Genomic DNA, 27894 nt, shown 5'->3' on the forward strand with positions numbered 1-27894 from the left:
ATTGGTCAGTAGAGAAATGCCTGCTTACTGTGTTAGGCAATGGAAAGGTGCCCCCTTACATTGGTAAGTTGAGTGTCACCTTGCCAAGATTTGAACCATGTATGCGCAGGCTGAATGTACCCAAGTTGATTAATCAACTTGGGTACTACCAGCCAGTCGGATTTTATTTGCGAATTATTGCTAGTGGCTATTATAGCCACTAGCAGTAATCAGTGTTCTCCTGGTGGGGATGGCTTCTCCTGCCAGGAGAAGACAATGGCTCCACAAGAGGGAATCCCTCATCAACACTGTTGATAGGGAAATAGAGCGATTTTCTTTCCTGTGGTTCCAGGAAAGAAAATTGCTCCATCAATGGCTGGCTTTAGTTGAGAAAGGCTGCTCTACTGTCTGCTGTTTTAAGGTGGGCTGCTAAAAGAGTTTTGCTCAGTGGGCTGTTGAAATGTTAGCAGGGTACTTCATGGCAGTGTACTGTTACAGCTGGAATGATTACTTTATAAATGACTCCCAAGAAATGTATTCAGTGTGTGCAATACGATGGACATTTACAACGTTTGTAAAGTTTCTTACACATTTGACCCATTTGTAAATAATCATAGAGTAATGATGGAATAGGGCACATGGCATATATTAGGAATACAGAGTAAAATGCTTGAATTGCTTTGGCTTCTGGCAACCACATCTGCAGAGTGTTTTTTTTGCCCACAGACATGCATTACAAAAAAACTCTGTACTGTACATAGCTATGCATGCCTAAACTCCGGTGGTTGCGTTTGCTTTTGTACAGGCATATTTTTCAAAACATAACATTTTAGGTTTTGAAAAGTACACCCATACACATGCAAGTGTCTGCGCTTATGCACATAATAGCCGCGTTTTTTTGTAATGCATGCCTATAGGCAAAAATATGCTGCAACTGTGGTTCTCAGGGAGCCACAACAACAAGCGTATTTTTATTTTATCCAGTGTATGCCTACTGCATGCCTGCATGCAAGAACCCTTGTGCTCATCTGCACAGTTCTCCACATGTCTACAGCTGCCACATGGCAGCAAGCAAAATGTAGATATTTGAATTGTGAACAGAACATATGTCACTCTGTGTAGGCAAATCAGAAAACAATAGAATAAACACCATTAGGAAAAAGCAACTTTATAGATGATGCTGTACCCATGCTGTTCAAAATCTGATCCATAAAGCTCCTTATTGTGCTTTTTACCATGTGGCCAGACTGTTACTGTGACTTGCATTTGGTGGTTTATATGTAGTTTTTCAAATTAAATTGTTGAAAAAAATGTAAGAATGAAAAGTAAAATATGTATCTCATTGTAATTATCATTGTGGATCAGCTCAGATAAGATACCGTCTCCATTTTTTTTTTTTTTTTTTTACCAGCTTTGCTGCATAAAGTCAGTTTTAACAAAGGGATGCCCTATTTGGTCTCCAAAGCTATGAATCACTTACCATATAGCATGCGAGTTGTACCCTTACCAAATATAGCTGTGTGAAATAATTACTACATTGGTGTTATTGATTATTTCATTACTTTGTTATTGCTTTAGTGCCACCTTGCTGGCCTTCTTGGTGGAGCTGTTGAAGAGTTCTGTGGCAATGCAGGAACAGATGCTGGGAGGAAAAGGTTTTCTAGTCATTGGCTACCTCTTGGAAAAGGTAAGCTGAATAAATATGCACAAGAAAAAAAAAATCCCCTTTCACAACGTCAAAACTTGTAATTGTATGGCTTTGAGATTAACAAAATGCTTTTTAGCATCCTGAATAATCACTATGAAAAGTCCCCATAGACCTATGCATTTGCTACATTGGGCACTACCTCACTCGCCTTATTATGAACATGGTTATTAGGACTTTGACTCTCTGCCTGCTGAAAAAAAAAAAAATTATATTTTCAACCCCTTTCCATCCCCCTTCCTTCTGCACCTTCACTTCTTATACCTTCTAATATATTTACTCCTAAATCATGTCATCTCTTCCCTTTTTCTTTTTCTTGTTCACTAAACCCCTATGGCCTCTTCCATTTGTTCACCTACTTCCTTTGCCCTCTGCATAGCTTGGTAGAGCCCTCAATCAAATGGCTTTCTGCATAAGATTGATGTCCTATGTAGCACATACTGCACTCCTTATACCTGAGTAATACATTATATAACTTGACCATTCTGCCTACCATTTTTTGATGGTTGTAGGTAATATTTAGGCTACTGTAATGTAAATCATCATGGAATCATCTTTATTTACAATAGAAATGTACCATTTTAACACAAAAAATGAATAATTTTGAAATTGATGGCAGCAACTTGTCTCAAAAGGTTGGGACAGGGTCATGTTTCACATGGCGTAGCATCCCCTCTTCTTTTAACACCCTGTAAACACCTGAGAGCTGAGACCGGTTGCTGGAGATTTGGAAGAGGAATGTTGTCCCATTCTTGTCTGATATAGGATTACAACTCCTAAACAGTCTTGGGTCGTTTTTGTCATATTTTCCAATTCAAGATGTGACAAATATTTTCAATTGTTGAAAGCTCTGGACTGCAGACAAGCCAGTTAATCACCCAGACTCTTCTACTATGTTGTCATGAATGCAGTATGTGGTTTAGCATTGTCTTGCTGAAATATGTAAGGCCTTACCAGAAAAAGAAGTCATCTGGATGGGAGCATATGCTTCTAGATATATCTTTCAGCATTGATAGTGCCTTTCCATATGTGCAATCTGCCCATTCCATACCCACTAATGCACCCCCATACCATCAGAGATGCAGGCTTTTGAACTGAATGCTGATAGCAAGATCAAATGTCCCTCTCCTATTTGGTTTGGAGGATGTGGCACCTATGGTTGCCAAAAAGAATGTCAGATTTTGACTCGTCTGACCACAGAACAGTTTTCCACTTTGCAACAGACCATTTTAAATAAGCTTCAATTTCAAAATGACCTTTTTTGTTTCTTAAAACAACACATATTCTAAGTTTAAACATATGTTTTCTATTTTCTGTTGAAAATAAAATGTGGGTTTATGAGATTTGCTAAGCATTGCATTCTTTTTTTACATAGGTTTTACACCATACCTCAGCTTTTTTTTAGAATTGGGATTGTACTAAAGAGCGTATTTCTTTAAAATTACAGCTCACAAACTATGCTAGTCTCAAACCTACTAGGCCCAGTTTGGAGGTAGTCTGTTAACTTGCCAGTTTGTTTTTAAACTGTGGTAAGAAAGGAGCACACGCACAGGTAACCCACACAATTATAGGGAGAAAATGCAAACGTTATTTAGGTGGGTAGGTAAGTGGTATTTAAAGTGAAACTATAGCAGTATTTTAAAAAATTGCAAATAGCAAGGATTTTGATTGCAGAAGAAACATACTGTGTCAATGTTAAAGTGTAGTTGAATATAGTTCCACTTTAAACCTGGAATACATTTCACAGCGAGGGTATAATGGCAGTGCATGTGTAATTGTGCTTAATCATAAAGTTAGAGAAAGGCAGAAGCGCAAACTGCTGAAACCAGTAGATTTAAAGCCCAGCTAATATATATATATATATATATATATATATAATAAATCTTTTTATTGAGATTTTAATAGCAATATGGTAATTACACACTCCAAATGATGTGGCCTACGTAGGGGAGGTCAATTGTGAAGACTTACAATTTGCAAAATAAAAAATTAAATACAAAAGTTAAAAACACAAAAGTAGTGGCTCACATATTGGTCTACAGCATAATTATTAGATATATCAGAACATTTCTATATTCACCTGGAAGGACGAAGAGAGAATCCGAAGCAAACCTCAATATGTACTTGCCTGAGAGTTATAGAGGGCTGAATCTTTAGCCATTAACTGCTCCTCTAGACATTTTGCTGAGACATTAAAGGTTGAGGGAAAAATTCACTATTTTCGTATGCGTCTTGATAGATGTTTACGTTCAAGTCTAACTAAATTTAAGTTTAAATTTAAGTTTAAATTCACTCTATACCTACTAGGTGCATCAAAACACACTGTTCACACCAGCTTACTCTTGCTGTAGTTGTTTTTTTTTTGGTTTTTATGATTCTGTAGTCAATTATAGATCACTAGATTTGTTCAAATTTGCCACTAAGAAAAATTTAATTTGATTAACTTTCCAGACATACGTCTGTGAAAAGTTCAACATTTCTTACTGAAAACATTTAATGGCTCCTGAGCCTTTAAATATTATACAAGTGCAATAGTAAACAAATATACCTACACGCCACTGGTAGATGTTAAATATAAATATATGAGCCTAAAAAAGCTGCTGACGCTAATCACAATCCCACATGTGTAACTGAAATATTCATAAACAAATGCCCAGCGCTGCTAATATATAAAAAAAACACACACCTAATTGCTATTAGCTGCATAAATATTGTGATAATAATAATAATAAAGCCATACACATCAATTTATTAAATATATGTAGCCAGACACCAATGTGTATAAAGTCCTTGAAATAAAAATTCCAGTTCAAAAACAGTGTCCATGCAAAAGTAAAAATATGGGCTGAGACTTTCCAGATCAATACATACAATCTCATGTGTCATATATGTCAATCGATAAACATCATAGCTCAACATATAGAAGGAAACTAGAAAGTCACTGCAGCACCATGTAGCCAAAGCACGATGGAACCTGACCGTGTCCACATCAAATATCCCCCCCCCATACGTCTGAGCCTGCCTCCCAGAGAGGGGCCGCCACCAGCATACTACTAGAGCTGGTTTGATCAAGCTTTTACAATAAATGTTCCAAAGCTATGCGACCAATGAGATCAGGGTTCGGATGATTTTCCTCTAGAAGTGCAATAAGATTATCTATTGCTTGCATTTTTTATGGTTTAAGTTGTGTGCCCTCTTTAATAGTTTTGGAATAGAGCTGTTTGAGAATATTTTTTTATTAAAAGAAAGCTGTATATCCTTTATCACCTCAAACTTGTCAATGTTCTCATTTGGACATGAGCTAAGGCAAATGTTATCTTTCTCCTTTTCTTTTTCTTGTTTAAGCATCCAATTTGGTTAGTTTAGGGTCTGTCATTGCAATATATGCCCATTCACTTTAGCCACATTTGCCTCCAGTCCTGATGGTTGTTTTGTAATTTATACATCTTTGTCCATGGTTCTCCATAACACAGCCGAGCCCCTTTCCCTTCTCTTTTCCCCTTGCGTTCGTTTGTTCTTTTCTTCCAGCTGGCACACTCAGGCCGTACAGACTGCCCCCCCGAGGGGCGGTGACGGTGACTTACTTTGGGCTCTGATGCATGGTCTGTTTCCATGCGCTTTGGTCCCTCGTGACTCAGTGGGCGGGTGGCACAGCATGCTGTACCATCACATGATCGGGTCGGCGTCTGCCCGTGATAACGTAATTCGAGTCAGCCTCTTGTGATGGCGTGATTTGCGGGTGGCGCCTTGACCCAGCGTCACCGTGATTGGATACATCTGTGTCAGCGGGGTGACATGGTGTGCTGTCAGCTCAGGGGGGCTAATCATGGAGCTGCATCGAGGGAGTTTCCCTCAGTGACATCACCCACCCCACCCCTCATCTTCATTATGGCCACCATTTAAAAACAGACAGCTCCCTATGCTCCTGGTAGCTCTTTGGAGATATGAGGAACTGCTATACTTAAGAGACTCGCAAGGCTTACAAGGTATGTGATACTACTTCGTTCCTTGGGGTTTATTATCCTCTAAGATTTCTTGCACATTCGGGTTAATCCTTCTGCCCCCTGGTACATTACAAATATATACCATTTTTGATTTCGGGTCTGGCTGTTTGTTCAGCCTCTCTCTGGATACCTGTTGAACAACCTTTGGACATTTTCTACTCTTAGACCTTATATACGGTATAGCCTTATTTCACTCAGTGTTTTTTGCAGTGGGATCTGGTTTCTGCGCTATGGACTAACTTCCATGGTGATAGATTCACAAACTTTCAAGTGATAGGTATGGTTATTACCTTTTTGGCTGAGCATCCATTTTTTGGTGTATCAATTCATGCTCTACACTGTAACGTATTTAATATTTATTTACTCCTTTCCTCCTGTTTTTGCATATACCTAAATCCCTGTTGGGTTTTCCCTTGATGCTGCTCTGGCCCCTCTTCGGAAGGCAGGCTCAGACGCATGGGGGGGATATTTGATGTGGACAAGGTCTAGTTCCATCCTGCTTTAGTTACATGGCACTGCAGTGGTGTTCTAGTTTCATTCTATCTGTTGAGCTATGATTTTTTTCTGATTGACATGTATGTAACATGAGATTGTATGTATTGATCTGGAAAGTCTCAGCCCATTTACCCTGAAGAAGACCTTTACCTTATTTGTCTAAACGCATTGGAATTCTTCTGTCTTTTCGACAATTGATTTGGGCTCTCTTCCTTATTGTTTGTTTCTCATGTCTGTCCTAATTATTATCATGTTTTTCAATTTTGTTCATCTTGTTGACACGTCATTGATGTGTTGCAATAAATTTGTAATTTTACCAAAATTCCTACTCCCTGAACGTTTTTGGTTCATTAAAGTCCCATTTGTTGAGGAACATAGTTTTTTACATATTGTACTAGGGATGTGGACCTAAACTAGCTCCTTTCTAATTTAGTTTGCAATAACCCCTTTTTCGGTGTTTTTCAAAGTGTTTTCTTTACAAAGTAAACATGGAGATATGGATTGGTGAGTTTACATTAAATATTAGGAATTATTTTAATAGTGTTTTCGGTTGATGATGCTCAAATACAGTTAAAAGAAGTATAGGTTTGAGCTTTTTTGCAGTATTAAACCTACATAGGTGGATGCAGCATCGGTCCGAGCGATCAAACACTGCTGATTGCTCGGTTCTGATAGCTCCCAGAGCAGAGAGCCGCTGACTGTCAATCAGCAGCTCTCTGCTCTGCTCCCTCTGTACTCACTGGAGCACTGGGCTGTGGAGGGGGTGGCCCGCTCAAGCTCTTAGCGGCTTGCTGAGAGGCTGAGCCGCGTGTTGTTCCAGGGACCTGATGGATCCAGACTTTCATTGTCGTGATGACGTGGCCCCTAGACCGACTTCTGTGACATCAGCAGGGAGCAAACTTCAGCCTGCTCTCTGCTGAAAATGGGTCACAGGAGTGCAAAACTAACTGCCCTTCTGGGATCTATAAGAGAAGTACAGCCAAACGAGCTTTGGCTATACTTCGCCTTTAATTTATGCTTTAATACATTTCAGAGACCTAGTGTAAATTGCAGGATAATTTGCAGCTACCCATAGTAACCCAAGCAGATTTGCAGGCTTTAGTCTAGAAAAAGATATTGTTGGTCCACAACAGGAAATTATTACCTGGGTGCATTTCCTGCAGATCCATGGGTAGTGTCCTGTACTTGCAGGATCTTTGAAGGGTTAAAACCTAGGCAGAAGTGCCTGTATTGAAGAGATGTACTGCATTTGTGTTTTGTTTTTCTTTTCCCCTGGCCTACACTTTAACTACTGCATAAAAACCAAGAGCTGTGTAAAGTCTCAGCCCTTATCTGAAATGAGCTGTGCTGATGGTTGTTGCAAGAGCTACTGCTGTGAATAAGAGTATAACTAATTAGGCGTCTCGCAACACTTTTCCTTACCAAACAGTCCATCTGTCTCATTTTATGTAACTATCCATACTTGAAGAGCCAACATCTTTCAGTTCTCCTGATGCTTTTAAGAACTGAGGGCTGTGAATCTCTGAACATTCATGAGTATAAAGAAAAAGCTGAACAGTACCCTGGAAAAAAAAACAAGATCTTCACCAAACAATTTCTAATTTTAACCGTATTTCCCTTTATTTGTATTGGTTGACCTTGCCAAACCTTCAGAAATGAATTGATATAATTGCTGATTTTCTCAACTCATCTTGTGTTCAAGAGGGAAATCTGTCAACTACAAAAAGGCAAACGAGTTTTTACAAAGGCTTCTCTGCACATGTTCTTTAACGTGAAATAAAATAAACACTGTATGTAGTAAAAAGGATGTGTTGTAGTTACATTGTGGAGTGTTGATTGTGTGCCATCTTGTTGCAGTCCTCCAGGGTTCACATAACTAGAGCGGTGCTGGAGCAGTTTCTATCATTTGCGAAATACCTGGATGGTCTATCTCACGGGGCACCTTTACTGAAGCAGCTTTGTGATCATATCCTCTTCAACCCTGCCATCTGGATACACACACCAGCAAAGGTACCATACAAGTTTAATTCCTGACATATAGCATTTACTGGAAAAGACGTCTGGACATATTTCAGTCCAGGACTTCTCATTTAGCGTTTAAAGCACCCCACTGACCCATTTATGTTTTTTGTCTTTTTTCTTTTTTTTACTTTTTTTTTTTTTTTACATTAAGGAGTTTTATGCTTACACAGTAGTAATCTTTTTTTTAGAACTTCATTTCTGGCCTTTGTAATGAATTTAAAGGAGACATAAAAGCAAAACGTGTACTAGAGACATCACAAAGTCAAATGCTGGGAAGTGATAATATAGTTTTAATTGACCAGGTGAGGATATAAGACATACCAAAATTATTTTGTATCTAATTTATATTCCACTTTAGATTTTGTTCACTAATGCCATGGGTGGATTCATGCTTATTAGAAAAGTTTCTACTTGAGCCCTTGTAATACAATATGCATTGTGATCTAATATTGAGTGTCCATGTAATCTCAGGAGAGGATAAGGAATATATACTAGGTAGACATAAGTAGCAGGTAGGTACTGCAGAATTGTCAAACACAGCTTGCAAGAGTTTGCTCCTCCTCATATGCTATAGTGCCAGCCCCTGTGTTATTCACACAATAAATTTGAAATTCTGCAGCTTCCCATTTTCTACCAATGCTTCCCATATTTCAAATTTGTTTGGTTTTAGGGATTATAGGGTCACTGGTTTTTGAAAAATACATGCTTCAGCCTTCCCTACAGTGCTAAACCTTAAAGCGGTATTAAACCCAAAAACAATGGTATGTTGCAGCTTACCAACTTTTAGATGTGGTGGCTGCATTAGTTTTCTTTAGGGTTATTTCCTGTGTTGTTCACCTGGGGATCCAACCAGTAAGACTATTATTTTTTTCAACTTCCCTTAACAGGATAAGCTGCCCAGACAAAGTAGCAGTTAGAGACTTGACAGGCAAGAACAGGGGTGCTTTGAATGGTCGGCTTTTATTCATTTACAGTATGTAAAACCTTTATCCCAAAAGGAAATGAAGAACAGTTTGTGTAGCTGCTTATAAAGTGTTAGCTGGAATTCAGCTTCAACTTGGGTACATTAACACTGAACGCAGGTTTAAATTTGTGTGAGTTCAGCTGAACTCGCATGATTTTAAACCCGCATTTCAGTGCAAGTTCAGGGGTGATTTGAAAGACATTTGTGCGGGGTAATGCACAGATTTCTATTGAAATCACACCTGAAGTCAACAAAAATAGTGCAGGAACTACTTTTGGAAATCGGTGCGGTGCTACAAAGTCTGCGTCGCACCAATTGGGACAATACCATTGCTGGCAATAGGCTGAGATTTGGCATGCCAAATTGCATGTCAAATCGCGCCAATGTGAAAAGGGACTAACACTATGCTCTCCCCAGACTGACAATGCTGCTGTGCAGAGGTGTCTAAGGCTGGATTCACACCTATGCATTTTTATTGCTTTTTGCATTTTGAAGATTTGCACTACAGTCCATTTAACATGGTTTCCTATGGAACACGTTCTGTAGTGCAAATCTGCCAAATACAAAAAGCACTAAGAATGCATAGGTGTGATTCCAGCCTAAGAACAGAAGTGTGTTACTAGCTAGATCACCAGGTGAAATAATGAAAAAAAAAAAGTCTAAAAAGGGAAACCAATGCAACTACCACATCGAAGGATTGGTAAACTGCAATACATTATGTTTTTTGGTTTAATACCAAGTTACTCATGTTACTTTTATTGCATAGCCCTTTGTAACCAATTTGTTTCTGTCTGTTTTAGGTGCAGCTCTCACTGTACACCTATCTGTCAGCTGAGTTTATTGGCACTGCCACAATTTACACCACCATCCGAAGGGTGGGAACAGTATTACAGCTAATGCACACACTAAAGTACTACTACTGGGTTGTAAATCCTGCTGACAGTAGTGGCATAAACCCAAAAGGGCTCGGTGAGTAGCTTGTACTGTGCTGTGCAATGTTTTACAATATTTTATTTAAATGTTGATTGGTCTTTGAATAATCTAAATGTGTTGACAGATAATATTTTAGTCTCATGTATACCAACTGGTGGGAAAGGAAGTAAGGTGTGGTCAACCAATCAGATTTGTTTTCTTTAAACTTTTTGGGTACAAAAGAACATGTTCTTTCTAGGTCACCACATCCATATGTAGCATTTTCTTTATATTGCAGTTTTTTTTTTTCTTCTCAAAATCCTTTTATCCACCGAATGCATTCCAAAAATGCATGAACATGATAGAGTACATTGTTTTATTTCTTTGTAATGCACTACGCATTACAAAGAAATAAAACAATGTACTCTATCATGTTCATGCATTTTTGGAATGCATTCGGTGGATAAAAGGATTTTGAGAAGAAAAAAAAAAACTTTTTATTGGTTGACAAAAGCAACAGCTTCATTTTTATGGCTGGGTCAATTTCTTGTAAAAGAAGGAAATGATCACCCACAAGATCTGCTTCTTCTCTCTCCTTCAGTCATTCAAAAAGAAAGAAAGCAGCATAAAACCGATGGATGATCATTTCAAGGAATACTATAGGTGTATGCTGAGGGGTGCAGAATGCTAGGGTACATTTTGGGAGATGAATTTCCCAGCTATAACCACTTAAATGCAAGTTGTGCAAGAACAATGTAAATGTGTGGGAGGACATAAATTTTAGCATGAAGGATGACAAGCTGAACTTCTTGAAATCCTTATTTTAGTACCGTAGTTATTCAACCCCAATTCCAAATAAGTTGTGATACTGTGTAAAATCTACATAAAAACAGAATGCAATGTTTTGCAAATCTCATCAACTTATATTTTGTTCACAATAGAAAACCTATTGGATGTTTTAAAACTGAAAACAATTACAATTTTATATAAAAATTAAGGTAATTTTGAAATTGATGGCAGCATCTCAAAAAAGTTAGGACAGGGGCCATGTTTACCACAGTGGAGAATCCACTCTTCTTTTAACAACACTCTGTAAATGTCTGAAAACTGAGGTGACCAGTTGCTGGAGTTTTGGGAGAGGAGTGTTGTCCCATTTTTGTCTGATATAGGAGTCTGCAGTCCAGACCTTGGTGAAAGGTCTGGACTGCAGGCAGGCCAGTTAAGCACCCAAACTCTACTTATGAAGCCGTGCTGTTGTCATATATGCAGTATGTGGTCTAGCATTGTCCTGCTGAAATATGCAAGGCCTTCCCTAAAAAAAGACATCCTCTGGATGGAAGCATGTGCCGCTCTCAAATCTGGTTATATTGTTCAGCATTGATGGCACCTTTCCAGATGTGCACGCTACCCATTTCCATACGCTCTAATGCACCCCAATATCATCAGAGATGCAGACTTATGAACTGAGCTCTGATGAGCTAGGAGGTCCCTCTACTTTAGTCCGGAGGATACGGCTCCCATAGTTGCCAAAAATGAATGTCAAGTTTTAATTAGTCTGACCACAGAACAGTTTTTCACTTTGCAGCAGACCATTTTAAAAGCACTTTGGCCTAGAGAAGACAGCAGCATTTCTGGATCATGTTCCAATAAGGCTTTGCTTAAGAGCTTTACTTTGTTTCTTTGGATGGCAGAGAGAATTGTCTTCACAGACAGTGATTTTTGTGAGTATTCCTGAGCCCATGCAGTGATATCTATCACAGAATCATGCCTGTCTTTAATGCAGTGACGTCTGAGGGCCCGAAGATCATCAGGCGCTTCCAAATTACGTTTCAGCCTTATCCCTTGCGCAGAGATTTTTCCAGATTCTCTGAATCTTTTGATAATATATGTACTGTAGATGATATATTTAAAGTTTTTGCAATTTTACATTAAGGAACATTATTCTAAACCTGTTTGATACTTTTTAGACACTGCTTTTCACAGATTGGTGAACCTCTGTCCATCTTTACTTCTGAGAGATTGACTCTCTAACATTTTCTTTTTATACCCAATCATGTTACTGAGCTTTTGCCAATTAACCTAATGAGTTGTAAAAATTTTCTTCCTACTCTTCCTTGTGGGTATCACTTACTTTGCCAGCTTTTTGTTTCCCTGTCCCAACTTTGTTAAGATGTGTTTCTGCCATAATTTTTCAAAAGTACCTTATTTTCTCTTTAAAATGGTACATTTATGTACAAATATGGGTTTATGAGGTTTGCAAATCATTGAATTCTGTTTTCATGTAGATTTTACACCGCGTCACAAGTTTTTATTTGAAATTGTGGAGGAAAGGATAGAGGGCTAGATTTTAAGAGTAGAAATTTATACCAACCAATAAACATGGTTTTATAATGGAACCTTGTCTTGACTGTTCTGCTTTGTTCAAAGAGTGGACCCTGGCTGCTTTGTGTTTTGATAGAAGATTGTTGCACTTTTCATTGGCTTATAAACGAAGCTGAAATGTATGAATATTTTGAAGACCTGCTATTTTAGTAGCAGTGCTGTCAATATGATTTGAATGCATATTAGATTAGAATTCATTGCATTGCATTACTTGCCTTTCTTTTTCTGAGAACAGACTAGAATCTGTTTGCGAATACTCAGGGGGGGATACTGGCTCACTCATAACGGCATTATAATGAAAGATATGTTATTTTTCCTCCTACAGACGCACAAAAAATGGCTTTCGTTTCAGAAAAGTATAACATGAAGAGTTTTTCTAGTTTAGAGCGTGGGCTGTTTTATCTTTTATTTTTAAAGTAGTTGTTGTCTTCAAATAGGCGAAACTTATGTAACGTTTGAAGGTTTCTGTCAGTTTATCATAAGTTAGAGACTTATACTTTGTTGCCTGTAAATTATGGAACGTGAGGGCTGCCTTAATGTCAATTGTAGCCTTTCTTCAAATGACCTTTTCCAATGCCAAAATTACCTTTGAATTCACTATTCTAGCATGGGAATACAGCAAATATTGCAGGTAGTATACTGATGACCTTAGAAGCATGTCACAATATTGGTAAGTGTGTGTATATGTATGTGTATATATATATATATATATATATATATATATATATATATACATACACACACACACACACACACACACACAGTATATTATATGTAAATACACATACATCATGCAAAGACTAGAGAATCATTGCCAAATGGGAGTTTTTTGTTCTTGTTGATTAACAAGGGAAATGTTGGCAGTTAAATGTAGTGTTAATTGCATTATGTAGACAGTTGTATGAATTATATAAGGGTAGGGTATAATCGTTTTTTTGTAGTTGTATGTTTAATCCCTTTCAGAAGAAATGATCAATTTTAAATAATAAAAAAAAACAAAAAAACTTGGTATTCTTAAGTCACTGAATGTGTTCATTTTCCAACATCCCCACATAAATATTGTTTCTACACCAGATCTAGGATGGATAATTATCTGCATGTTTTTGCTGGAAAGGCCCCATAATTTAAGTGAAGAAAGTTGGGCATGGGGCATCCCCCCCCCCCCCCCCCAAATTTGCCTTCCCCAGGCCAGTACAAATAATATATGTTGAGATGACTCTTACTGGAGAGGGAGAGATTCTATTCCCACATTCTGAGGACCTCAATTAGAGCAGGCCCTTAAGTTGGTGAAAGCTGCTGATCATTCTATACCTATATGCTCTCTGTTCAGACCTGCAATTGCGGTGCTTGGCGATGAGAATCTTCCAGCAATGACTTCCTTTGTGGCGCTGAGATTTTGTGACTGAATGTTAAGAGCTGCTAAGGAAGTCTGTGCTGGAAAATTGCAAAACCATGAAATTTATTGTGCTTGGTTATTATTCCATATCATTTTCACAGCAGAGAACTTTCAGCTCAAAGTGTTTCATCCCTTACAAACTCTTTATATCAAAGGCCACCAATCACTGCAGTATTGTGGCACATTTTGTTGGACACACTTTCATTGGCCCTTAGAATTCTGTCCTTACTATGAAAATGTCAATTAACTGTGTTTGCCTCCCAAACAAAAGGTTCCCAGTCCTTCCCTGCTATAAATCAACTTTTTTTTTGTACCTTCAAAATAGATTACTGATCATTTTCTTTTTTGTCAAAATATGGATAAGTCTTCTTTGTCTTGGGTAGGGGTATTTTCTTTACACAACACTTTTTGTCCATTAAAGTGGTTGTTAACTCACATAGTGCTGTTTTTACCATCCTCTCTGTAATATAAAATAATGTGCTGTACGGCATGTGTTTTCTAAAACATCCGTCGCTAAATACCTTATTTTATAGTGCCAATTAGCACTATCAAGCTGACAGAAAAGTGGGCGTAGCTGAGAAATCCCCGCTAATGTCAGCCGGGAGGAGGACAGGAGAAGAAGAGAGATATGGCTGGTCACGTGACCACCACCATAGAATAAGGTATTTAGCGGTGGATTTTTTTTTTTTTTAGAAAAAACATGCAGTGCGGCACATCATTTAATATTGCAGAGAGGATGGTAGCAACAAATATGTTATGATATTAGCAGGAGGAGGGGGGTGGTCCTGGTACTAGCTGACAGGCAGAGAGGGGATGGGGGAGGAGGACAGAGGAGGACACAAACACAGTACAGCAGGCTGTGGATGACAGAGGCACGTAAACTGACCACAGTGTTGGGGCTCAGCAGCCATGATGCACCACGGTCAGTTTATATTGGAGAGGGCAGAAACTGGCAGGATCTGCCAGGTTTTTTAGGTGTTACAAGGGGCCAAATTACACATCACAAACATTGTGCTGTATAAAATGATTTAAAGGAACAGGTTCCATTTTTCTTATTTTTTTGGGGGTTAACAAACGCTTTAATCTCCCAAAGAATTCTGCTAACAACCAGTTGTAAACCGTATCTATTCTAAAATATCTGTACAGTATTTAAGACATACAGCAAAATTCAAGTCAGTCCTTTACTAAAGACCCATCATTTTTCAAAATTGTCCTATAAAAGGCACTGCAAGGCTCCTGGCCATTCCTTCTTTGCTCCTAAAATGCACTCTTGTGTACCCATCTTACCCATGAATTATACTGTGTGCTGCATTCAGATACCTAGTTAAAAGAAACCTGTATTGTAACGAGGTATTACAGAAGCTGCTATTTCAGACCTGTAAGTGCTAGATGCCTGCTTGTCTGGCTTCAGCTGTTTGAGTGACTGACCTGTAACGGGCAAGCAAGTAAAGTCAGAACTACTGAGGATCAGCAAATAGTGTACCAGAAAGTCAATACCTTTTTGTTTAGTTTGTAAACTATGCACTGCCAGTGCAAGGTCTACCAGCTTTACCGATACTTTATACAGAGTAAGGTTCTTTGAGGTTATCAGAAATGATGAGGGCCACACAAAAGTATTACCTATCTCATTCCATGGCTTGGTTTGCCAGTTGGCCAGTCTTTTATTTTATTGATGGGTTTCTCTAGATGTGAAGTCTTGCTTCTGCATTTGATTTTTGTAGAGAACATTAGTTATTTCTGGCACATTTCTTAGAAGTACAGCCAATTTTAAGATTTGCTGAGCTTGTAGCTGCTCCTTCAGGCTAATTTGTTGTGTTTAGATGTAGATGTAAGAACTTGTAACTTTATGCCTCACTAAATTGAACATACAGTACATCTGATCTGTGGGAAGAAGTCTGGTCATTGTAGTGCTTGAGGTATGTAAAAAAAAAACAAAAAAACATATAGTGTGTACCAGGCATTCGTGTTCACACGTTTTTGCCACCACCCTTACCGTATTACCACACAGGGTTATACACGTTCTCTGACCATAAGATGTTTTGTCTCACAAAGCAGCAAACACTACCTACCCTGTCAGATTCAGCGAACACCACTTGTGCACTTTAATCAGAATGGCATAAGGAATACTGGATTTTAAATGATTTTTGAAATTGTGTGTGTATTTTGACAACTGTTGGTGTAATAGTGACTTATCCCTTCTTTGAGACCTCCATTTTTAGCCTGAATATAACCAAGACAGTCCCTGCAGATAATCTTCGTCAGATAGCTAAACTCCTTAAAACACTTGCCACCCACAAATATTTTTATTACTAGCAGTAGAGTTGAAGCAAACAATTTGATGTGGTAGATTGTAATATTTGAAGTGTTTGAAGACAAAAAGAAATATCTCACTCCTAGCCTTAATGTGCGAATTCTGCAGAAACAATAGCAAGGAGTTGCAAAGAGGGAGGTCAATATAGCAGCATTCGAAAAAAATAAAGCATTACAGAAGATGTGTGCTGTCAACACAGTGTTAGATGTGCGGCTAAATTGCCATGCCTCTTTTTTGAGGTATTTCACATGTGGAGAGGAGGCGATTTTGACGCCTCCTCACTGCCTGTTCCACCCTGTAAATGTTGTACCAGCGGAGTGAGGCATTTGTGTCATGTACCCATTCGCTTGAATGAGTTGTATTCAGTGGCTGTACTGGACACTGAACGGAACAGGGGCAATATTTTTGCCACAGGTGTGACGTGAAGCATCACGTCTGTGGCATCTGAACACCCCTGTCCACTTTCTTTTGAGCTTAAAGCGGGGGTAAACCCGCTGACTTTTTTTTTTCTTCTAGACCTGTAAGGGAAAAGGCATACTGAGCTAGTATGCACCGCATACTAACTCAATATGAAATACCTTCGAGGCGCTGGCATCTCACTCTGTCTTCTGCATATCGCGGCTCTGGCGTTGTGAGTGGCTGGAGCCTCAATGTTGTCAGTCCCACGCATGCACGTGGGAGTTTTCTTCCTGGCAGGGTCTGGCGTCTGCTGGACTTTCAGCCAAGAATCCCCAGCTTATTGCGAGGGGAATATCTCCTAAACCATACAGGTTTAGGAGATATTCTTTTTACCTACAGGTAAGCCTTATTATAGGCTTACCTGTAGGTCAAAATTACAAATATGACTATACAAGCGCTTTAAGGGGGACTAAAAACATGGCTCAACTGCGTGTTTCTAAAACGCCACCAACTGCAAATCTAAACAACTCTTACTCTGAGCAGCCAAGCCATAATTGGCTTAGGGCAGTTCGGTGGCAAAAAAAGTGATGTTTAATAGGTTACTTTCTGCACTCCATTGCCTTTTGTAACATTTGAACCAAGTTTCAGTGTAAATTAAATGTGTTTATGTGAATATGGCTCAGTTTATTGGAAAGGAAAAGGCCTTTAGTGAAAGGTGTGTGATAGATACCCATTTGGACAGCACTCAGTGTAAGATATTGTTTTCCTTTAGGGCAGAACACTTCTCTGAACTGATTATTGAATGAAGAGTATTCAGATAGAGTGCATCTGTTCTGTAGGCATGCCATAGAGAATTACTATTGGAGCGTGTACATTTGCCTATTTCAGTGAAAGCAGATATGTGTGAACTCAATACAACAGCAGATAAAAAGCACTGACCGTGTAGCTAGTAATTTATTTTCATCTCTGGAGATTTAGTACACCTTGTCTGAACTCCATTTCTGTATATTTGATTTAAAATGCAGTTCCTGCTTTGTAGAAAAACACTTTTCATAGTGGGTTGACATGAGAGCTCAGTGTATGTGTGTATGTGTGTGTGTATATATATATATATATATATATATATATATATATATATATATATATATATATATATATATATATATATATATAAAATAAAATCCAGTTTCATAGGATGAAATCAACATGCATTCTTGCTATGGGTATGCAGTCTTCATGTGTACTGCCCCCTTATCACCAAGAGATCTGTCTTTTTCCAGCAGCTGAGCAGTGGAGCGCCCCATTAGATTTTGTTATTTTCATTGTGAAAGGTCACTAAGAAAGCATTGGACGTAAAGAAAAAAAAAGAAAGAAAAGAACGCCATTCAAATTGGATTGTTCCTTCTTTTTTCTGCAGAACAAAAAAAAATCACATGTTGGGCAGCTGAAGGTATTCACAATGAGAGATCTGCCTGTCTGTAGCAGTATTTAGAATTCCAATCTAAATCCTCTAAAAGGACATAAGGATTTGGCGCAGTGGGAATAGTTGTGATAATTAGAAATCTGCCTGCATGTATTCTGACACTTTGCCTAAAAGTTAGGCCTCATACACATTGAATGTTTCTTCAGCTGCTCCTAGTGACGTCTGTCATTTTTCTTTCCTGCCTCTAAACACCCCTGAATGTAATCCTATGTGTCCATGCATACATAGGCTTTTAGAGGCAGGGAAAAAAAAAGGACTGCCAGCGCATCCAGGCGCAGCAGAGTTTTGGCAGAAAAAAATGCCTGATGCTTCTAAACACATGTAAATGCAACTAAACGTGCACTTAGCATTTAAGAGGTAATTAATTTCAGTGGCCAGAATAAATTATTATTCTGGATTAACGTTCAAGCGATTGACCTGTGTACATGCGCCTATGTAAATGCGTTACACACTTTTATAAGCATCAGGCTTTTTTCTGCCAAAAAAATGCTGTTGCCAGGAGGAAAGGCTTTTAGGAGAGTTGGCAACACGTACTGTGTGCATGAGGCCTTAAGAGATCCTGAAAATGTGCTCTGTCAAGGTGGGCATGAGAATCTTTCGTCTGTTGGCAGACAAAATAGCTGTAGACTAACATGTAAACGTGAGGGAAGGTTACATTCACACTGTGCTGAAAGCCACAAGTAAAAAAGATCTGTATTTTTGTTGTGGTGATAAGGTGTCTTTAACCACTTCCCACCCGGCCAATGCATATATACGGCCGGGTGGGAGCCGTCTACTCCTGATAGGACGTTCAGGAACGTCCTTCAGGAGTAGCGGGATCGCGCGCGCGCGCCCGCGCAGCGGCTCGATCCCGATGCGCTCGTGTCACCCGGACACGGCACATCTCAGATAGGCAGGAGGGCTCTGTGATTGGCCCTCCTGATCACATGACGGCCGTGTCCAATCACGGCCGTCATGTGATGTAAACAAACAGCCGGTTGCTAGGCAATCGGCTCTCCTCTCCTCACACGGAAGTCACCGCTGAGGAGAGGAGAGCAGAACGCTGCAGCCGGCTGATGATCAGTGAGTATGGGCTGCTTTTTACAGCTTTTTACTCACTGATCATCAGTGTAGTGTAAACACACAACACACCACACAGTACAAACACAGTCCCCACATATGTCCCCAAAACACACATGTCCCCAAAACATACATGTCCCCAAATAATAAAAACACATGTCCCTAATAATAAAAGCATGTCCCCCACATATGTCCCACTAAAATCACATGTCCCAATGATTATCTGCACACATATGTACGTGATCACCTGCACACATATGTACATGATCATTTGCGTACATATGTCCGTGATCACACAAACCAATTATTATACTTTACCAAAAACATGTAGCAGAATACATTTTGGCTTAAATTTATGACAAAATTTGATTTTATTGGATTTCTTTTCAAATAGAAAAAAGAAAATATTGTTTTTTTTCCAAATTTCCGCTATTTTTGCGCTTATATCGCAAAAAAAAAAATCGGAGTCGTGAATAAATAACACCAAAATAAAGCTCTATTTGTGCGAACAAAATGATAACAATTTCATTTGGGTACAGTGTAGCATGACCGCGCAATTGTCACTGAAAGCGCTAGAGCGCTGAAAGCTGAAAATTGGGCTGGGAAGGAAGGGGGTGAAAGTGCCCTGTATTGTAGTGGTTAAAGCATGCTGTATACATTTGGAGCACACTGCTAATGGCATCAATGCAAGTTACACTTTTCCTAGACATGGATGGGAGATTTCATTTGCCTTCCTAAATGGTGACCAGCTTTAGGTAAATGATGGATTTGAACAGAACCATATAGAGCGATGTAAACTGTTTTCTTGAGCATTGTCTACCTACCATCGGAAACTTAACTGTTCATGTTTTTTTCATTTAGATGGCGCCCGACCTTCTCAGAAAGAAATCATTTCCCTGAGAGCATTTATGTTGCTGTTTCTGAAGCAGCTCATTTTAAAGGTAATGCATTCTCTTTCTGGATGTGAATATGTTTTCCAGTTTAATTATTAATTCCTGACATAAGCTGAGGAATAGGTAAAACATTGGATATTTTTTAAACTAACTTTGGCTTATTGCTAAGGCTTTACTTTTGGACTCATCTGGTTTTATATATCATAATTACGCAATGTTGGCATTGCATATTCATTCCTTTTCTTTCTCTTCCATGTTTAAAACTGCAGCTTGGTGGAGTCTTGATTAATTCTATTTCTGAGTTCAAAATACCATAAATCATTGTCTCTTTTGGAGCTCCTACCAGTTCTAAAAGTATGTGTTACAAAGTAGTATAGCAAAAAATACCCATAACAATGCTTGCATATAATCCAAAAGAAATTTAGGTAAACCTCAGATATTTAAAAATCCCAAACAAGTCTAATCTTTAACGTATGTGTGTATGCATGTATTTAAAAAGTCTATAATAAAAAAAATACCCAGTACGTCCAGGTGTAGGGAGCATGTTAATCTCTCCTTTTTTTTTTTTTTTTTAAATCAGAAAAGGTTTTATTGTACAAGAAAATATAAGGTACAATCATTCAAGTATAAACTTCATATGCAGTTAGTAAGTATTCAAAGTTTCATTTTACTTTACATAAAATATGAACTTGTTTGCAAAGAGTCCACACTATTCAAACAGTGGTATTTTCACTTCTAGTAACAATACAATAAAAAACCCAAAACAAACATAATACAAAAAACAAGAAAAAAAAAATAAACTCTTGCAGTGCACGTAGCCCATCCCTACATGGGTATATATTGGACCAAATCTGCTCTCTGCCATCTGACACACCACGCATATGGCACATGGCTTACTCAAGTTTGACGTAGTCTGGTAAGTATAAGCTGAGAGGGAGCCACCCCAGGAGTGTCCAGCCATTCCTGACATATTTTTTGAAATTTCTGAGGAGTATTCCTGTGAAGGTATGTATTTTTATCCCTGTATTAGTATGTGATTTACCTGTTGAATCTACTGCCGACAGGTAGGTGTGTGAGGGGATAACCAGAATCTCGCTATCCGCTTTCTAGCTAAATACAGCAATCTGACAAGTGCTACATAAGTAGGGATACAGGTCTTCCATCAATCCACCCAAAATACACATAACTTGGTTAAAGTCAAGTTGAACCTTTTATATATATTATTAATGGACTGAATAACATCCTGCCAGTATCTCACCAGCTTGGGGCATCTCCATAACATATGAATGAAATTTCCTTGATGTATTTGACACAGGATATAATACAGGAGACTCAGTTGAGAGATCAGTCAGTGCGTCCTACTCCATGCGCCACAAGCCACGCCCCCAATCTCTCCTTTTTACTGCAGCATGATTGCACTTGTGGTTAGTGAGTATCACTGTCACATAATGAGAAGGGAGAGCCCTGTATACATTTTGGATCCCAACAAAGAGCTTTACATGGCTAAATCTCTGTTTCTGGTGGTTAAAACAGAGCTGCATTGAACTGAACCCATTTCTGTACCCTACATTAACAAGGCATAAGTTTGTTTTAAGTCTAATCCTTTTTTTTTTTTTGTTTAAGTTGTCTTTTACATAAATCATACCACTGTTGATTAAAGATTTTAAAGCCAGGCAAATGGCTGTATATGTGTGTGTGTGTATATATGTGTGTGTGTGTGTGTGTGTGTATATATATATATATATATATATATATATATATATATATATATATAATGTGTGTGTGTGTATATATATATATATATATATATATATATATATATATATATATATATATATATATATATATATATATATATATATATATATATATAATGTGTGTGTATATATATATATATATATATACACACAGTGGATATAAAAAGTCTACACACCCCTGTTAAAATGTTAGGTTTCTGTGATGTAAAAAAAATGAGACAAAGATAAATAATTTCAGAACTTTTTCCACCTTTAATGTGACTTTTATAAACTGTAAAACTCAGTTGAAAAACAAACTGAAAACTTTTAAGGGGGGTAAAACTATAAAAAAAACTAAAATAACGTAGTTGCATAAGTGTGCACATTCTCTTATAACTGGGGATGAAGCTGTGTTCAGAATTAACCAATCACATTCAAACTCCTGTTAAGTAATAGTCCGTACACAAGTGCCTCCGATTAACCCCAAATAAAGTTCAGCTGTTCTAGTAGGTCTTTCCTGACATTGTCTTAGTGGCATCCTACAGCAAAAGCCATGGTTCGCAGAGAGCTTCCAAAGCATCAGAGGGATGTCATTGTTAAAAGGTATCAGTCAGGATAAGGGTACAAAAGAATTATCAAGCCATTAGATATACCATGGAACACAGTGAAGACAGTCATCAAGTGGAGAAAATATGGCACAATAGTGACATTACCAAAAATTGGACATCCCTCCAAAATTGATGAAAAGACAAGAAGAAAACTGGTCAGGGAGGCTGCCAAGAGGCCTACAGCAACATTAATGGAGTTTCAGGAATATCTGGCAAGTACTGGCTGTAGGGTACATGTGACAACAATATCCTGTATTCTTCATATGTCTGGGCTATGGGGTAGAGTGGCAAGACAAAAGTCTTTTCTTATGAAGGAAAACATCCAAGCCCAGCTAAATTTTTCAGAAACACATCTGAAATGTCCCAAAAGCATGCCGGAAAATGTGTTCTGGTCTGATGAAACCAAGGTTGAACTTTTTTGCCATAATTCCAAAAGATATGCTTGGTGCAAAAACACTGTAGATCACCAAAGAACACCATACCCACAGTGAAGTATGCTTTTTGGCTGTTTTTCTTCAGCTGGAACAAGGGCCTTAGTCAAGGTAGAGGGATTTATGAACCGTTCCAAATACCAGTCTATACTGGCAGAAAACCTTCAGACTTCTGCTAGAAAGCTAAACATGAAGATGAGTGTCATCTTTGAGTAAGGCAATGACCCAAAGCATACATCCAAATCAGCAAAGGAATCGCTTCACCGGCAGAAGATTAAAATTATGGAATGGCCCAGCCAGAGACCAGACCTGAATCTGATTGAAAATCTGTGGGGTGATCTGAAGAGGGTTGTACACAGGAGATGTCATCTCTGACAGATTTGGAGTGTTTTTGCAAAGAAGAGTGGGAAAATATTTCAAGTCAAGATGTGCCATGCTGATAGACTCATACCCAAAAAGAGAGTGCTGTAATAAAATCGAAAAAAGTGCTTTAACACATGGTGTGCACACTTATGCAACCATTTTATTTATTTTTACTTCCCTCCAGCTAAAAGATTTCAGTTTGTTTTTTAACTGAGTTGTACAATTTATAGGTCACTTTAAAGGTGGAAAAAGTTCTGAAATGATTCATCTTTCTCGTACTTTTACATCACACAAACCTGACATTTTAACAGGGGTGTGTAGACTTTTTATATCCACTGTGTGCGTGTATATGTATTTGTGTGTGTGTGTGTATGTGTGTGTGTATGTATGTATGTATATATATGTATGTATATATATGTATATATATGTGTATATATATATATATATATATATATATATATATATATATATATATATATATATATATTAACATGAACTGTTATGCCAATAACCTTTCAACCTGTGATGTGCTGCTCTGACATAAAACATACCCATGTCCCTGTCCTCGTTTTTTTTCAGCTGTAAACTAATGTCCATCTTTAAAAAAATAATAATAATAATAATAAATGCACATACATTTCCAGGGAAAAAATACATTTATTATTTTTTTGCATTGGAGATTGCAAAGCTGGGTGCATGCCATGCTCCTCAAGACTCCTCCATCAACTCTCTGTTTCTACCAAGGTACAGACTTTCAGTTGGAGAGGTGGAGGAAGCGTCAATGGACTGATAGAAGTGTTGTGATTACCACGCTCGGGTTCGTTGAGAGCTACAAGTCCGTCCGCTGTGGTGGCGGCAGAACTTGTAGCTCATTTATTCACAGAGCTCTCTGAATGGAAGATGCAGTTGTTTGAGCAGAGCCCTGCACACCCCCTCACCAAGTTCAAAAGTTACAGCTGATGCATGAGGAGAAGAACCCCAACACACTGTCATGGGGCAGCTGGATCACTGTACCGCCTAATGAAGGCTAATATCTTAAAGGATAACTACACTTTCAAATTTTGGATTGAGGAGTGAGGGAAAGCAGGCTTGTCATGACCCTGTATCTATTAACCTTTTGTGATTGCAATCTATTCTATGGCTTCTGTGTTAAAGTGGAAGTAAACCCTCCTTGTTTTCAGCCAAGGAAGCTGCCATCTTGGCCTCTATTTAATCTTCATCTGCCACAATGCTGTGATCAGTTATGACGCCAGCCATTGGATGGTTTGACAGTTTGGTTGAGAGCACATCCAATGTGACCTTTACATTCCTGGCATGTGTTTTTTTATTTTTTTATTACACCGTTAAATCTATGGGTTTACTTCCGCTTTAACCACATCAATACTGGGCACTTTTGCCCCCTTCCTTCCCAGACCAGTTTTCAGCTTTCAGCGCTCTTGCACTGACAATTGTGCGGTCATGCGATGCTGTACCCAAATTAAATTATCATTTTGTTCACACAAATCAAGCTTCCTTTTATTCATGACTCTGTTTTTTTTTATTTTTTGTGATATAAGCAAAAAAAATTGCGGAAATTTTGAAAAAAAAAAAACAATATTTTCTTCTTTCTTTTTTAAAAGAAGTCCAATAAAATCAAATTTAAGCCAAAATGTTTTCTGCTACATGTTTTTGGTAAAACATTTTTCCATTAAGTGTATAATAATTGGTTTGTGTGATCACGGACAGATGTACGCAAATGATCATGTACAAACCTGCGCAGGTGATCACGGACACATGCGCAGATAATCATTGGGATGTGATTTTACTGTGACATGTGGGGGACAGGTGTTTTGGGGACATTGCATTGGGACGTGTGTTGGTGATCAGAGAGTAAAAAGCTGTAGAAAAAAGCTCATACTCACTGATCAGCAGCCGGCTGCAGCAATCCGCTCTCCTCTCCTCACCGACAACTTTTGTGTGAGGAGAGGAGAGCAGATTGCCTAGCAACCGGCTCTGTATTTACATCAAATGATGGCTCTGATTGCACGTGGCCATCGTGATCAGGAGGGCCAATCACAGAGCCCTCCTGCCGATCAGAGATGCGCCGTGTCCGGGTGACAGGAGCACATCGGAATGCACATCGGGATTCATGCTAGTCACATATGGAACATGAAGAGTTTACTAAAGTTAAAAAAATTCTCATACAACAGAATAAAAAATCAGAAGTGATGTCATGTGTTGTAGTATTTGTATTGTATTTGAGACAACAACTGTACTGATTTAACGGAAATCGTACGATCTGGTATAGTACGAGAATAATTTTCATGCATGTCCGTTTGGATAATATCTGATGAACTGTCATGATTGGCTTTCGAAAGCTCTGTACCAACGATCCGATTATTGTATGATTGCTTCGAAAGGAGTATTTTTTCTTTTTGCATGATTTTTGGATAGAGGGTATGGGCCATTAGCGTTTGCAAACTCTTGGACACACCTACCTGAATACTCATGAGACCATGATTAGCCCAGGTGATAGGTTGTTCCTGATCCCAGTGGTGCATTTTTGAGAAAAAAAAAATCTTTGATGCTTAATGCTGTGCTAGAAACAGAAATGCATAACAGAGTCTTCTCCACATTCACTAAGCGCTGGGGAAAATGAGTGCAGCTGCACTTGCAAAGTGCACAGTCTATTTGTCTTTATTAAATCAACCCCTATAAGCTTAATTAACATTTTGTTTTCTTCAGGACCGAGGGGTCAAAGAAGATGAACTACAGAGCATTTTAAATTACCTGCTGACGATGCATGAGGTATGTCTCAATCTTTTTTTTAATACCAGTTAATGGGGTTATTGACATTTCATAGAATTGCTGTATAATATTACAGATTGAATTTGTGTCTACTTGAGTTCTAAATAGTTTTTTCAGGCAGCACATTTGTGCATAGTCTTGATGGACTTCCCAGAGTGTCTAAAAATGAATGTGCTTTCATCTTGTCTTATTTTTGATGGTTTGCCTGAGCGTCAAAACTGACCCTCATCTAATGCAACATTCTGCAATTTGTGACACACAGCACTGGCGATGGTTACTCTAAATGGAACTGAAACACGGCAGGCTTTCAGATATAGTTTTAGGGCAAAGTTGGGGACATACATAGTTGGTGCTGCCTGAGGGGAGTGTGGTTGGAAAAACAGTTATGTGCTGCGTTAGTACATTTAAATCCTAACTGTGTGATATTTAGTTTGCTTTGCATCCTTTGTTCTATATCAGCACTGATGTTTTCCGGTAGCCACTTTGCAGTGACTTCCCATGTACTTGCATGCACTAAAATATCTGCACATCCTTCTCTAAGCTGATTTCTGATAACGATGTAACTTGTGCAATGAGTGTCAGCATGTCTGACCCATCCAGTGCAGGCTTCCTGCAGAAAATTTCAGGGGTTGGTACAAGACCAGTCACCCTGCAGAAGAGAAGAGACAGTAGCAGTGGCTGTTTTTTATTACAGTAAACTCCAACACATAGACAAGGTGCAGAGCCTTAGAGTCCATTCACACAGGGGCAACATGACTTCCAGTGAGACTTTGGGAGGCAACTTGGACACGACTTGAGTATGAAACACAGCACGACTTGAGGCAACTTAGAAGGCAACTTGAAGTTGCCTCCAGGACAGGGGACTTTGCCAGTGGCCAATCACATAATAATCAGCTCTGTGGGAGGGAGGGGTTTGCCTGTAAAACAATTTTTACTTCCTGGAAAGTTGCTTCAGTTAAGACAGGGGATCCGACTTGGAGGCAACTTCCATTGAAATCAATGGGTACAAGTTGCCTAGAAGTCGGATTGAAGTAGTACAGGAACCTTTTCTGAAGTCGGAGTGACTTCAGTAGTGTACATTAAGATGGCTCTCATTTACTTACACAGATTTTATCATGTTGTGCGACTTGAGGCAACTTGGGACTACTTCAAGTCTGATCCAAAGTTGCCCCTGTGTGAATGGACTCATAGGACAAATGCCATCAGTGACGCTGATCCTTCATAGCAAAAAAACGCAAAAAAAATGCAAAAAATTCAGAAAATAAGCATCTTGCATGTTGCAGCCCTTAATCATAGCTACAAACACAAATAACACACTTCACTTTATAACTACGCTCCAGGGGGAGTAAATTAACCCCTCGGAGCATGGTATATGCATGTTCATTACATGCAGAAAAAAAACAGTACATAAAAACTGCACATAATACTACAGTCATTGTGGGTACTTGCTATTGCAGGCCCAAACCCATAAGTCACAAACTTATTTGAAGGTGACTGGATTTGGACTATGGCTCTTCTGGGAAACTGAAAAATGCTCAGAGCTTAGCTCTTTGGCCTGTTGTGTCCCCTGGCAGCTTACTAACAGAAGCAGTTACACCATGTGACCTGTTTTAGGTGGCAGCTGATTAAAGATCGTATGACCCATTCCAAGTGGCAGTTGATTAGAGATCACACGACTCAGTCCAAGTGGCAGCTTATGAGAGGACACGCAACTTTACAAGTCATATGATTTGGGACCCATTCCATTTGTTTTTCTTGCTTCTATGCTTTATTCAGCTTCTTCAGATTAGGAGTTAATGAGGTTCTAGTGAGTGTGAGATATTGGCACATTCAGGGGGCAACAACAGTACAATGTGTTTGTTTATTTGGTGACTCATGCCTAAAACTTTTCTCGATGGTAAGAAGCTTGTTGAGCACTTTATTAAAACTGTCTTTAATGGAGGTGTAACCATTAGAGCTGGGTTA

The 27894-nt window shown here is 38.6% G+C and overlaps 1 protein-coding gene across 9 annotated transcripts in view; it reads left to right on the top strand.

Annotated features, from left to right (window-relative positions):
* Nucleotides 1-27894, top strand: part of NBEA (neurobeachin) — a 901556-nt gene that overhangs the window by 294629 nt on the left and 579033 nt on the right. For all 9 annotated transcript variants that reach the window (XM_077484128.1, XM_077484132.1, XM_077484134.1 and 6 more), the window contains exons 11-15: nucleotides 1558-1666; nucleotides 8041-8193; nucleotides 9970-10138; nucleotides 19973-20052; nucleotides 25867-25929. In XM_077484128.1, the coding sequence (XP_077340254.1) occupies nucleotides 1558-1666; nucleotides 8041-8193; nucleotides 9970-10138; nucleotides 19973-20052; nucleotides 25867-25929 (574 nt within the window). The remainder of the gene's footprint in view (nucleotides 1-1557; nucleotides 1667-8040; nucleotides 8194-9969; nucleotides 10139-19972; nucleotides 20053-25866; nucleotides 25930-27894) is intronic.

The sequence above is a fragment of the Lithobates pipiens genome, unplaced genomic scaffold, assembly GCF_037356315.1.
Source record: "Lithobates pipiens isolate NorthernLeopardFrog02 unplaced genomic scaffold, aLitPip1_a1.2 Scaffold_16, whole genome shotgun sequence".
Taxonomy (NCBI): domain Eukaryota; kingdom Metazoa; phylum Chordata; class Amphibia; order Anura; family Ranidae; genus Lithobates; species Lithobates pipiens.